The 13,295-nt window shown below is 42.7% G+C and overlaps 1 protein-coding gene across 3 annotated transcripts in view; it reads left to right on the forward strand.

Moving 5' to 3' along the window:
• LOC100122766 (G protein-coupled receptor kinase 2) overlaps positions 1 to 13,208 on the forward strand; it is a 28,260-nt gene extending 15,052 nt beyond the window's left edge. For all 3 annotated transcript variants that reach the window (XM_008217130.4, XM_001606316.6, XM_016990368.2), the window contains exons 4-9: positions 5,136 to 5,493; positions 5,712 to 6,074; positions 6,463 to 7,006; positions 7,457 to 7,594; positions 7,763 to 7,891; positions 8,430 to 13,208. In XM_008217130.4, coding sequence (XP_008215352.1) covers positions 5,136 to 5,493; positions 5,712 to 6,074; positions 6,463 to 7,006; positions 7,457 to 7,594; positions 7,763 to 7,891; positions 8,430 to 8,525 — 1,628 coding nt within the window. In that variant the 3' untranslated portion in view covers positions 8,526 to 13,208. The remainder of the gene's footprint in view (positions 1 to 5,135; positions 5,494 to 5,711; positions 6,075 to 6,462; positions 7,007 to 7,456; positions 7,595 to 7,762; positions 7,892 to 8,429) is intronic.
• The last annotated feature ends 87 nt before the right edge of the window (positions 13,209 to 13,295 follow it).

Genomic DNA, 13,295 nt, shown 5'->3' on the forward strand with positions numbered 1-13,295 from the left:
TCCGCCTAATTGTTACTCGTTTCGCGAGAGAAAAGCTCGTTTCTTTTTTTTTCCGGATCGTAATTAGTCGCTATGATTGGAAGCTCTTTAGCGGGCGCTTTCAAGATAAATATTTATACGCGCGAGAGCGCGCGACTCTCGATCCAGAGCAGCTGAGAGAGGGAGAAATAAAAGTAGGAAAACAAGGGGGAAAAAAGCGCAACTTCATTAACACGCTCAGACACGCCGTGAAAGAGAGAGAGAGAGAGAGAGGACGCGCCTCTATCCCGATGCAATTATAAAAAACCTAGAAATCCCGAGGATATCGAGAAAGCTTTTCCTCAGTGTAAACTCCACCGCGAGTAATTTGTTTACTTCCCGCGCCCCAAGACACTTGCTCTCTCTCTCTCTCTCTCCTCTTCGAGGAAAAGTACGTCCTTACATACTACAGCATTTTAAAATCTAGTTCGTCCCAGAGATCGGGAATCGACGCGTATATCACGGAGCTTTAATCAGCGCATCCGCGAGCGAGAGCTTCGTGTCTACCCCGGATTATTAAATCTCCGGAGCTTATATACATACACACGTATATACGTGCGTGTGCAGCCTTAAGTAAGCGCATCGATTTATCCGCCGCGGGAGAGAGGGTCGCGTGTGCGGCGGCGCAGCTTGCACCCCTTTGAGCAGCCTGAAACATTTATGAGATTCGCGTATGGATTTTCGATTAGCCTCTGTGCCCGTATCCGATGCCGTCGCCGTCGGGATATATACAGCCGTCGAGAGAGATTCGACAGGTGTATTGTATGAGTATACGGGCTAAGCGTCAGTCAGTCAAGCCGCGAGACGCTTCCGGCTTCTGTACACGAGCGGTAATTTAGTTCTCCGTGTACAGTAGATTCGAATGCCGCGCGCGCGAACGTTTAATTAAAATTTAAAAAGCCGAGAGATGTATACGAAGTTTGTTCCGATGAAAACTATTAAAATCCCGGCTGCGGCGGCGGCGGCGGTAATAAAAACAATCTAATCCCAAAAGCTCGACAGCGCTCGCAATTCCCCCACGTAATTCCGGCTTCGTGTACCTTCATACCTACGGAGGCTCTGATGGCGCTTTTAGTTAGCTTTCCCGAGCTCCACCTGTGCGCCTGTGTGTTATATGTACGCACACGGAGAGGAAAGAAGCAATCGATTCGAGAGAGATAATCTTTACAAATTGCCTCTCGTTAAACAGATAAAGTTGCTACACGTCTCTGTCTCTGATGCATCGGAATTTCCTCGAATAAAAAGAATACCGTACATGGTAATATAACGCTTACACTGCAGCTCTCTAATCTCATTTCGCGCAGGTAGTTAGGAATAATCCTCCTAACGCGACGGCTCAATCTGATAAATAAATTTGACTCTAAGGGACGACGCGAAAGATTATAACTTTCAAACCTGAATTTTCCCGATGACATACATACTCCGTGCTTTTCTTTGCGATACACACACACACACACACACACATAACTTTCCTCGGGACATTTAATTTTCCCTTCGCAGAACTGCAGAATTCATTCGCTGCTTAGGCCGCGACAGCTGTAAATATAAGCCGACTCTGTCTGTGTGTGTGTGTGTTCCGTCCTGCTAAAGGGGGGCGGATAAAGCGTCGCGATAAAAAAAAGAGAATAGGAAAAGAAGAGGAAGCTAAGGTAATTCTCGAGCGACGATAAAATGAATAAAGCGTAATGAGAGTCCGCATCTCTCTCTCTCTCTCTCTCTCTCTCTCTCTCTCTCTTCTCGGGGGAAAAGTCATTTCTTTCGAATGAAAAAAAAAGAGAGAGCGAGCCGCTCAATCTCGGTTAAGCGACTCTGGATTTCCGTACGTCGAAAATCCGTCTCTCTCGTGTGTATATCCTCACTCCCCGGAAATATACGGAGGGGTATATATAGTATATACAGCAGGAAATCCCCTTCCGAACGACCTGTCCCAAGCTTGGATATACTTTCTTCCTATATATTTACGGAGGAAATGAGACGCGCGCGCCAGAGCGTTATTGTTTAACCCACTAAGATAACGAGTTTCACGCCGCAGTTCTCCTTGTTTGCTCGACGGCTTACGCGCCTCTGTACACAGCCATATTCATGTGTGTGTGTGTATACGAGAGAGACTTTTCTATCTTCGATGCGGCTCTCGTCGGATGATTTGAGGCGATTTCGGCGGGCATATTGGCTTTTTATTATTTTCCATCATGACGAGATTATACGCCGATGCGATAAGGAGATTTAATTTAATTTTTCCATCAACTCTGTCGTGTTTTGGATAATTTTTCGCTCGGTATATCGACGGCAATGATACATCTGTCGTTGCGCGTGTATATGTATACGTTAGTGGATTATCGTAAGCCGATTGTAAAACATCGTGTCGATACCGTACAAAGCTGCTTTTGACGTATTGTAAATTGAAGTGTATTACGAATAAAGCACACCAGCGAGTATAATACGGTATCACACAAAAAGTGGATATAAAGCCCGTAAGACAGAGTTTCGCGTTATATTAAAGCGATAAATCATCTCAGCCGCTTATATTTTTCACTCGCGACCTTTAAGCGCTATATTAAACGTAATCGATCCTGCAGCAGCACACGCCCCCCCGCGTGCGTCGATGATTTCGGCCAAGAGAGCAACACACACCCACACAGACACACACGACTTTTTCTTCCGTCATCGTGTCGCGTACGTGCGCATCAATTTGGGGGCTTTACTTCGCCAAATTTTTTCTCGACTCGGGAAACGGCATACACAAAAGAGCGAACGGCGCCCTCCCGATATGTGTGTGTGTGTGTGTTCCCGCTCGCGCGATCGACCCGGACTCTCCCTTTTTGATGTCGTCGCGCGCGCGCAAGCCTCTCCTGTATTATGCATAACGCTATATATCTATATACAGACTCGTACCGTCCCTCTCTTTCCTAAATAGTCAATGCATTCTCTCGTGCGGGGGCGTGTGTTTCCTTCAGCGTGGAAGAGCGGGTCACACTGTTTTTGATCAAATTTAATTTAATAAGCTTTTAGCCTACTCTGGACTAAGGGAGTTGAACGCTTACGATGTTAATTAAATATAAGTAGTTGCTTCGGGGAGGCTAATTACTCATTTTAATTTTCTCTTGACTACGTGACGCGAGAAATTCATTAATATTCCGAGAAAGCTTTTGCGCGCCAGGTGTGTTATATAGCGCACTCGGCTGTATACTCATCTTCGCTCTTCCTCCTCCTCTTCTTCGTTTTTTTTTCCTCTCTTTTGTTGTAATGTGATTAACACGGAGATGGGGTAATAAGTTTTCTGCGTTAAAAATATTTTACGCGATTTCGGGAAAATAATAGAGGCGGCTCTGTGTAGTAATGAGCGGCAATTCAATTAGCCGTCGAGCGGGCGCTTTTAACGCTATTAAAATTGTATTTGTAAAATTATAAGCTCGCGGTGAGAGAGAGAGAGGGGGGGGGGAGAAAAAGTGCGGGCGTTTATGTATACAATTTCGATATTATACACGCCGGGAAGTATAACCTTTTATAAACTTTTATATTCTCCATCTACTCGTTCTGAATTAACGCACGTGAGCCGAAGCTCGCAAAAAATGTAAGAAGCTACGCCGAAATTAAATCTTTTGAATATTTTCTAATCCCGCAAAAATTCAAGCCTCGTTCCACCTAATTACGAAAGAGAAGCAAGCGTCTTATCTCTCCCTCCGCGACTTCTCTCCAAGGTCCCAACCCAACACACATATTGCACTTAGCGAGAGAAGAAGAAAAATGCAGAGCGGCATCTCTCGATCTGCTTCTCTCGCGCGTATCTCAGCCGCGGCTTACGTGCATAGCACAGCGCGTCAGCCCCGCGCCGACGGAGATAACGCGAAATTTATAGAAGTCGCGTTAGCTTCTGCTCCGCTTCTCGCGCGCGCGATGTCCCAGTTGGCGCTGCTGCTCTATACGCTAGATGTACGTATATATATATAAAAAAGCAGCAGTGTGTGTGTGTGTGTAGCTGGTGTGTGGTAGGAGGAATAAGAAAAAGGCGTGATCGAGCTGGCCGATATCGGGCAATCGGTCCATCTACTCGGCGACCCAGAATAGAACACACTTTGCACAAGGAGAACAGATCTGCTTCGTTCTCTTCTCTCGCCAGTTGTAATTGACCCTTGATTCTGGATTGTTTTGTGGCTGATCTAAACGGAGGATTTTTTACTTATTTTTTATTTACTTCGACTGCCATCCAGTATATAATATATACCTATAGACAGAACACAGTAGTGTCGCAGCAGCAGCAGTAGCAGCTCACGGCGTCAATTAGAAAGCATATATAGCATACACAGTAGGAGTATGGGGTGGCTGTTCGCCTTCTGAAATATCATCCGGCGCGCGTATATAGCAGTGCGGGTAAATTAGAAGCCAAGCTCGAGAGACCAATAGCTGCAGCTACTTCTCTCTCTCTCTCTCTCTCTCTCTCTCTCTCTCTCTCTCTCTCTCTCTCTCTCTCTCTCTCGACTCGCGCTATAGCGCGCAGGAAGTTAAGCGTCGCGCAGACAAAGTTATATACTCTGTACAGAAGCGCCGCCGCCGCGTTTACCCGTTGCAGCGCACGAGTATAAGCGACCCCCGCGCACGTGTAAGCGTTGACGAGGCAACTTCTGTATATGCAAATATGAATTGCATCGGGGCTTTGTATAGCTGCTGCGCTGTGTATGTGTGTGTATATATATATAGGGAGTTGAACACTTTTATTGCCGCTCGAGACTGCAAATAATATTGTGCAGCTCGAGTCGCCTTTTTACAAGCCGTGTTATGCAAATTTCACGTGCGACGCATTTTGAGAGCGTCTCTCGAGTTTTTTTTTGGAGGATGTATAATTGAGTTATATGGGAGTATCGACGCGGCTAATCTTTCGCGAGAGTGACTCGGTTCACGAACTCGGACGCAATTCGCTCCGAGAGTGTCGATCAATAACGATTTACGACTGTGATCCATTGGTTTTTTTTTTCAAAATGGACAGGCTCTTTTTTTACGTGTTCGAAACCTAACCCATCTCTTTCGACCTCAAAGCCACAAGTACGCGACAAGGTGTTACTCCTTAATATATCCCCATACACACGCAGCTATATGTCACGTAACTATCGCTTTCATTTCAGACATCCGATACAGCTATGTGGTCGACCAGCAGCCGATCGGCCGGCTGCTGTTCCGGCAGTACTGCCAGGACAAGAAGCCGGCCTATCACCGCTACAACCTCTTCCTCGACGCGATCGAGAAGTACGAGGTCGAGATGGACGAGAACAGGACGGAGATGGCCAAGCTGCTGTTCGAGCAGTATCTCAAGCGCGAAGGCTCCGAGGTCGTCGATATCCTCAACGACTCGCTCATAACCCAGTGCGAGGAGAGGCTCGGCAGTGCCGGAAAGGAGATCTTCGTTGAGATCGCCCAGACGGTCAAGAACTTCCTCGCTGGGGAACCCTTTGCTGCTTTTCTCACCACCTTCTACTTCTACAGGTAAATTATCTCTCGTTATTCGAACGATTATATCGAACGCCTGTCGAAGATAGACTCGAAAAAAACTCGTCGTTTATGCATATATTATCAATTATAAATGAATCTTTCACCCTTTCGGAATGAGCACGTCTCTTCTCTCGGCGGATCACAAAAAGCGCCGATGCTCGACTATTTTATAACTGTCGCGATAAACAATCTTAACGATTTCGATAACGCAGGTATCTACAGTGGAAGTGGCTCGAGGCCCAGCCCATCACGTACAAGACTTTCCGGATGTACCGTGTCCTCGGCAAAGGTGGATTCGGCGAGGTCTGCGCCTGTCAGGTTCGGGCAACCGGCAAGATGTACGCCTGCAAGAAGTTGGAGAAGAAGCGCATAAAGAAGCGCAAAGGCGAGGCTATGGTGCTCATCGAGAAGAACATCCTGCAGAAGATCAACTCCAAGTTCGTCGTCTCGTTGGCTTACGCCTACGAGACCAAAGACGCCCTGTGCCTCGTGCTCACCATCATGAACGGGGGTGACCTCAAGTTTCACATCTACAACATGGGCGGAGAGCCTGGATTCGACATCAACAGGGCCAGGTGTGTATGAGTTGGAACCTGATTTATTATATGACTCGTAAGTAGCCACTGTATACATTTGAAATCAGAGGTCGACGCCCTGGTGTATAACAGTATTATCCTGTACAGTGTAATCTATAACTACTTTAGTCTCATTATCCCACGAACTATTCAGTAAAAGAGTTGGCCCAATGACAGGCCAAGCTCGAGCTCTATGTGTAATTATTTTATAAGGTCGGACTTTTAATGAAATGCACCTGTCGATAGACTATTATCGATGAATTTCTCCAGAGTCGCGTTGTCACAACTTCTCCCAATACGTTCGAATTTGATCGCGAGCTACAAACAACAACAACAACCTAGCGATACTCAATTTCCATTTCACTCAATATCAATTGCAACGTTGCAGGTTCTACGCCGCGGAGGTCGTCTGCGGACTGGAGCACTTGCATCTGCAGGGTATCGTCTACCGGGACTGCAAACCGGAGAACATTCTACTCGATGACCACGGCCACGTGCGCATCTCCGACTTGGGACTAGCGGTGGAAATCACCGAGGGCGACATGGTGCGAGGTAGAGTCGGCACAGTCGGTTACATGGCCCCCGAGGTCATCGACAACGAGAAGTACACCTTCTCGCCGGACTGGTTCAGCTTCGGCTGTCTGCTGTACGAGATGATAGAAGGTCAGGCGCCGTTCCGCGCGCGCAAGGAGAAAGTCAAACGCGACGAGGTCGACAGGCGGGTCAAAGAGGACCAGGAAAAGTACTCGCACAAGTTCACCGAGGAGGCCAAGAGTCTGTGCCAGCAGCTGCTCAAGAAGAGCCCCAAAAGCCGGTTGGGATGCAAGTGCGGTAGACACGGCGCCAAGGAAGTGAAGCTGCACAATTTCTTCCAGTGCCTCAACTGGAAGAGGGTCGAGGCGGGCATGTGGGAGCCGCCCTTCATCCCCGATGTGAGTTTTTTTTAATTTTATTTTCTGCGTATTATAAAGCTCTGGCCCCACGTGGACGAAAAAGTTTTATCTGCTCCGAGGGATTTAAAAGGCCCGTCGAGTCGTCGTTTTCGAGAGTGAATTTTCCGCTCGCGCTTCTGTTTATTGTAGAATCCAATTTATATGTGGCCCGCAGCGCTTTTCCTCAATTGTTTCCGCACGAGAATCGCTTTTAATACGACTTCTTTTAGTCGCGATTGCATTTATTTCAGGGCTTTCATACGTGGACTGCGAACAAAAAGTCCCGCGCTATAACGTGTTTGTCCCCAAAGTCGATATTCACTTTATTCAGTCGAGCGCGCGAGAAAGAGAGAAAAGGCCAAATCATCAGCGTGCACCGCGCGCGATATAAAACTGTATGTGTGTGTATAGACTGAGTTATGCTATTAATCTTTTTTTCAATTTACCCAGCCGCACGCGGTCTACGCCAAGGATGTCCTGGATATCGAGCAATTTTCCACCGTGAAGGGCGTCAATTTGGACGCGACGGATGACACGTTCTACAGCAAATTCAATACCGGAAGCGTGTCCATTCCTTGGCAGACTGAAGTGAGTGTATAGCTGCACCGCAACACGGCGGCTGCCGTGCCGTTCGAAGCTATCGAAGATTCGAGCGAATTGATATTTTGCGAATTTTTCCATATCTCGCCTCTCGACCTTCTCATCCGTCTATTAGATACGCCGAGCGCACTGAAATTTTCGCTTTTTCCGTTTCAGATGATAGAGACCGAGTGCTTCAAGGAGCTCAACGTGCTCGGGCCGAACAATACACCCACCCCGGATCTGCTGATAAACCATCCGCCGCCCAACAATGAGAACAGAGGCTGCTTCCCCTTCCGCAGAAAGGTACGCACGCACACACACACACACACACACACTCGCACTCACACAACGACAGCAGGCGACGAGTATCTTTAAAAGGAAAAACCGCGCGTTCGTCACGAGCTGAATTTCTCTTTCCGTTCGCGTTTCGTTATCTGCGGTTTGCTGCTGCTGCAGTTGGCTTTTTTCCGCGAGCCGTGTACGCCCCGCTTCGACACTTTTTCATTGTCGCTCGTCGCTTTTCGTCCAGATATACGCCTCAATATCGGCGCTCTCGAATAATAACGCGCTCTGCAGCAAGGTTCACGAGAGAATAGATAAACCCGGGATTTATCGCGTGACGAACGCGCGCTGTCGATCGATAAGATTGATTTATATCGCTGTATCGGGAGTTTATCTTTATAAAGGCTTAAGTCTCTATTAGATTAATTAATTGCGCGGATGAGTTACAAAGTCGAGTGGATTACACGCTATGCCGTTATCTGATTGCACCGAGAGCAGGCGCGACATCGTGTTTGTTCAGGAAAGAGGAGGGTAAATAACGAGAATTTTCGATCCACAGAAGAAGCAGAGCGCACGTACCCAAGAGATTCCACTATCAGAGTGCCATTTGTTAGAACTATCGCAAAGCCAAAGCTCGGAGATGCCAGCCAGCTGATCCAGGATGAATTCCGCCAACGGCAATGCAACGACCGAGTCTACCGCGCCGCTCTGCGCAAGCGGTGGCGACGGCTGCTGCTGTCTGAGCCGCCGCCTGGTCTGGAACAAGACCTCGGAGAAGGTTAACAAACCTGCGGACGATGAGTGCAATGGCGCCCACTTCGTCGCCTGAAGGGGGATACTGGAAAAATAGAGGATGATTAGCGAGAGGCCAGGAACATTGTTCATTCCGCCGCCACCGCGTCGAGACACTTTTACATACTACTAATTTTGGCGTTTCGGATGAATGGTATTTATTCGAACCGGTATAGACGATATTTGTTAGCATTAAATGCGAATGATGATGAATTCGGAAGTACATTATGGAATGCGTAGAGATGTGGATTTGAATTGGGCGATGGTTTCTTCTGGCACGTGTTTGTTTTGGGAGAACGTCGCGCGCGTTCGTTTTCTTATTCGTGTTATATTTTTGTATTATCCGTAACGTTATCTTTTTTTTTAACGTGAACGAAGAATCAAAGGTCTGAGCACAAAATAGTCATGCTAGAGATGTATAAAAGGTCCTTGGATTCGACACTTTTTTAGAGGCGACATTTTGCGGGGGGGGGGGGGTCCGTTGGGAGTGACAAGAGATACTGCGCCAAGATGTAGAAAGTAAGGACAACGTGTACCTATATGATCTTTACTTGCATACGCTTAGATAGGATTAAGACTTTCGCGATTCTACATAGGGAGATAACACTTGATTTGGTGTTCTCAACGTCTGGATGAGACACTTTTTTTACCGAAAAAGGCTTATCTAGAGATTGATTGAATGCAAATTAGAAGATATATTATTTCTGCGATCTGATGCGAGATTATTATTAAAGTGAAAAATTAGGATAAAAAATTTACGAACAAATTGCTCACGTCCCGAGCGAGAGAGATTGCTTAGGTCAAAAAATGTTTAACAGGCAACCTATGACGTTCCTGTTATAAAAATTAAACAAAGAAGTCCTTGAACAAAGGAATACTTACCGTCAATGCATTGAGAGCGATTATCGAGATCAAAAAGAAGCCTCTCGCAATGAATAAAAAAAATTGCTGTCGTCGTTGTTCTTTTTGAATTATATATCGTTCGAAATTTCCCATTTTATACATATATGCAATGTATAGGACATGCACGAATAATTTTGTGAAATTCTTCAGTGCAATACTAATAACTGTTTATACTTTAAGCTAAGAACAAAAGTAATGAGATTATTTTACGTACGTATTTTTATCGCTATTTTACCGCTATTCAACGACGTCGTATTACCGGCAAAATATAAGCATTTTTAAAATTTACTCTTATACTAGAAGAAGAATGAGGATCTTAATGAAAACGTCAAAAAAGAAGAGAAGTAACTTTAGAAGAAAAATAAAGAACACAGACGACAAAAGATATAGGGTGTGTTGCAACCTCCCTGTGACTAAAGTTGGTTTACCGTTATAAATCGCGGACTGAGATTTTCAACAACTCAAAGAAAAACTTATTCGCTGGTTTGCACAAAAAATTCCATTGAATTCGGCTTATCGGTAAAATATCTAGCAGTTTTTCCAATCATTGATAGAAATTTTTTGTATTCCGAACAAGTAAAAAGCACAAAACGGGAATTCGATTATACTCAAAAGCGCAACGAACGCGCGTTTTTCTAAGCGTACATACATTCAGCATTTACAACTGACAAAAATAGTTTAAAAATCCGTACCCGTCCGTTCAAGAAACACAAAAACTCGGCGAATTTTAGCTAACTAAGCGATTTTACACAGTAACGAGAAAACGAAGGAAAATTAGCACAGGGGTACAAAAATCGGCGCCTGGCAGATACCGTGTTAAGATTACCGTTAGTGTACACGCAAATACAATTGTCAGATTCTAAGAAGGGAAGAATCGCGAAAATACAAAAAAGAGATGAGTAAATTACACGTGTGGCGTTTGTAATGGAGTAATCTCTCCTCGTTCTCGTCTTATTTTGTATATGCATATATCTAATAGTTACGTATGCCTTGTACACGATAAAATGTGTGTTTATTTTAATCTTATATCCACGTAGTATGCTGGTTCCTTTGTTTCTATAATCGTACCACGACGTTCCAGCAGTCGTAAAGAGGTTTACGAAAATGATCTTCCTACTTTCGTGATTTGAATTCCAGTCTTCGATTGAATAAGTTATAATGGAAAACCACACATTCAACTAATGCTGTTTTATCTAGAAATCGATGGTAACTAGTAAAGTCAATGCAGTAAAAAATAATTTATATATATAGCAAATATATGAAAATATATAAACATATTCAGATGCTTTTCATAATTTTTTTAAAAACGTTTTCTATTTTTTAACGGTTTTATACGAATGTAAGTAAAAAAAAACAATGTGTTCCATTTTACTCAAATAAATCTATCTTCCATAAAAACAAAGTAAACATATTTTTTAATTATATTTTAAAGTTAGTAAGAGCGAAGATCCTCATCGATTGCAATCGACAGCTCTGCCTTTTTTTAACGTAAATATTATCAAATTTGGATCAATAACACTGCCTTGAATTTGGATTTGTTATATAACTGTTAAAGTTGCGTTCTTCATATCTTTTGACAATTGCACAAAGTTTATTCTCCCTTCTTTAAATGTATTCAATTGTAATACTGAATATTGTCAAAGCCTATCATCAAGTGTGTAGCTCTTTCAGCCATAAAATCCACTTTGCTCGATGTTTCCAATACTAAATTGGATTTCATGACCGATATTCTCGATATTCTATTCGAAGAGAACTAAAAAAAATACAAAACATTTGACAGTGCACGTGTAATCCAATTAATTTATCGGCATATAGCGCAGCTGCGACAATCCCAGGAAGCTGTCATTTCCAATACCTCTTGTAATGTAGTCGTTCTGTGCAGAAGTAAGCGCGGTATCAATTGTACATTATCATAATCGAAGCGAGAAATGAAAGAAAGCGAGAAAAAGTAAAAAATACGAGATAAAACTGATCTTTGTAAACAAAGCCTGTTCTTCCACGAAAAAATGCGAGTGTGAATGAGTGAGCGAGAGAAGAAACGCAAGCAAAAGGTCCCCCGTGAGAGGTGCGACTTACCGAATCTCATTATGAAAAAAGAATCTGTGTAAACGAGTAAACGTTTTCCTCCGTTTGTTAGCGTTAATCAACAGGTGCGTAACATACAATTACGTAAAGCGCATACGACAATATTTTGTTTCTATTATAGATCTATATGTCTCTTTACCGTTTATTACTGTTAGGATTGCGTTTTAATTTTCGTTTTTATAAGTATAAAAAGTCTGACTGCGAGATGCAATACTTTCGCGAAATTGTAAATCGGTCGCACAAAGTTAAAATATTGGAACCTGTTCGATTTTTTTTTCTGACTATATTCTTTAATAAATTATAAATGTATATTGACCGATATACAAATTTGGTATTATCAAGAAAAGACAAACGCTTTGTTTGGTAGCGTTTAATCTATTTGTTCGTTGTTTTATTTCGATCGCATTGATTTTTTTCGATACTTTGTAAGAAAGGTGTAATAAAACGCGATGGTATATTTTTTTTTTTTTTTTATACTCTGGGATTAAAGATCTTATTCTAAGATCGAGAGTACACACATCTGTTAGCTTATAATCGTGGTAAACTTAAAAAGAAAAATGCTGCGAAAAAAATCGTTTTTGCAAATATTTTTAAGACGTCGCGATTCAAGTAACGGCACGTCTAAGTACTTTGTAAACAACATTCCTCTATCATTTGTAATATAAAGTCTTAAAGATCCATTATTTCCGACTTTATTTGATATGTGTGAAGAATTTTTTCTACAAAAATGAATTTCTAATCAGATACTTATGATTAAGTAATCAATTTAATATTGTCTGTTATGATTTATAAAGTTTTGCGTTGTTATTTTTGAAGTATTTAGAAGTGTCGAATTCTAAAAACGCTCAATCTGTACCATTCCACTTTGGTGTCCATCCGTGCGCTCAATGCCAACGTATGAATGAGTTATGAGTGCGAGAGTAAATTTTTGAAAATTTTTGTTTTTTCCTTATTTGTTTCATCTTAAAACTAACCGTGGTTATACAAGTGGAAAGCGAGCGAGAGAAAACGAGCAAGCGTGAAAGCGGCGTATAGTATTATAATTGATAACGTGCGATTTTAAAAAAAGACGAATATGAAAATGCTTGAGAAATAAATAAAGCGAATTAAAACGACAAACATCTGTAGATAGAGCGTTGATTCTATATTCCTAAAACAAACTTTACCAACGTTTACTACATTGGCGTCATTACCATGATGTGAATGAATGACGCCTGAGATGTGTAAATGCAAGACGCGGTTCGAATTGGTAAGATAAGTGTTTTTAAGGTGACACACTTACGGCAATACCGGCATTTCAGATGAATAAGATTAAATAATTTTTAGGAAAATGCACTAAAAACATTTGTATATACATGGATTAAAATAAGATATAGGATATGGACCATCTTTCGGTCTGATCTGCGATCTGATTACTGCGACGTCAATGTATTGTTTTTTTAATTTCTATATATGTTTCCATAATCTGTCAATTGTCTTATCAGATAATTTTCTTTATATAAATTCTTATTGTGAGAATTAATAATTAAGTGTCAATAAATTTAAACTTGTAAGAAAATCAATTACTAAAATATAACTCCTCAATAATTTACAATTACTATCGAACATAAAAAATCGTTACCCTTAAATTTAAAAGCACTGGTCA

The sequence above is a fragment of the Nasonia vitripennis genome, chromosome 1 (assembly GCF_009193385.2).
Source record: "Nasonia vitripennis strain AsymCx chromosome 1, Nvit_psr_1.1, whole genome shotgun sequence".
NCBI classification, from domain to species: Eukaryota; Metazoa; Arthropoda; class Insecta; order Hymenoptera; family Pteromalidae; genus Nasonia; species Nasonia vitripennis.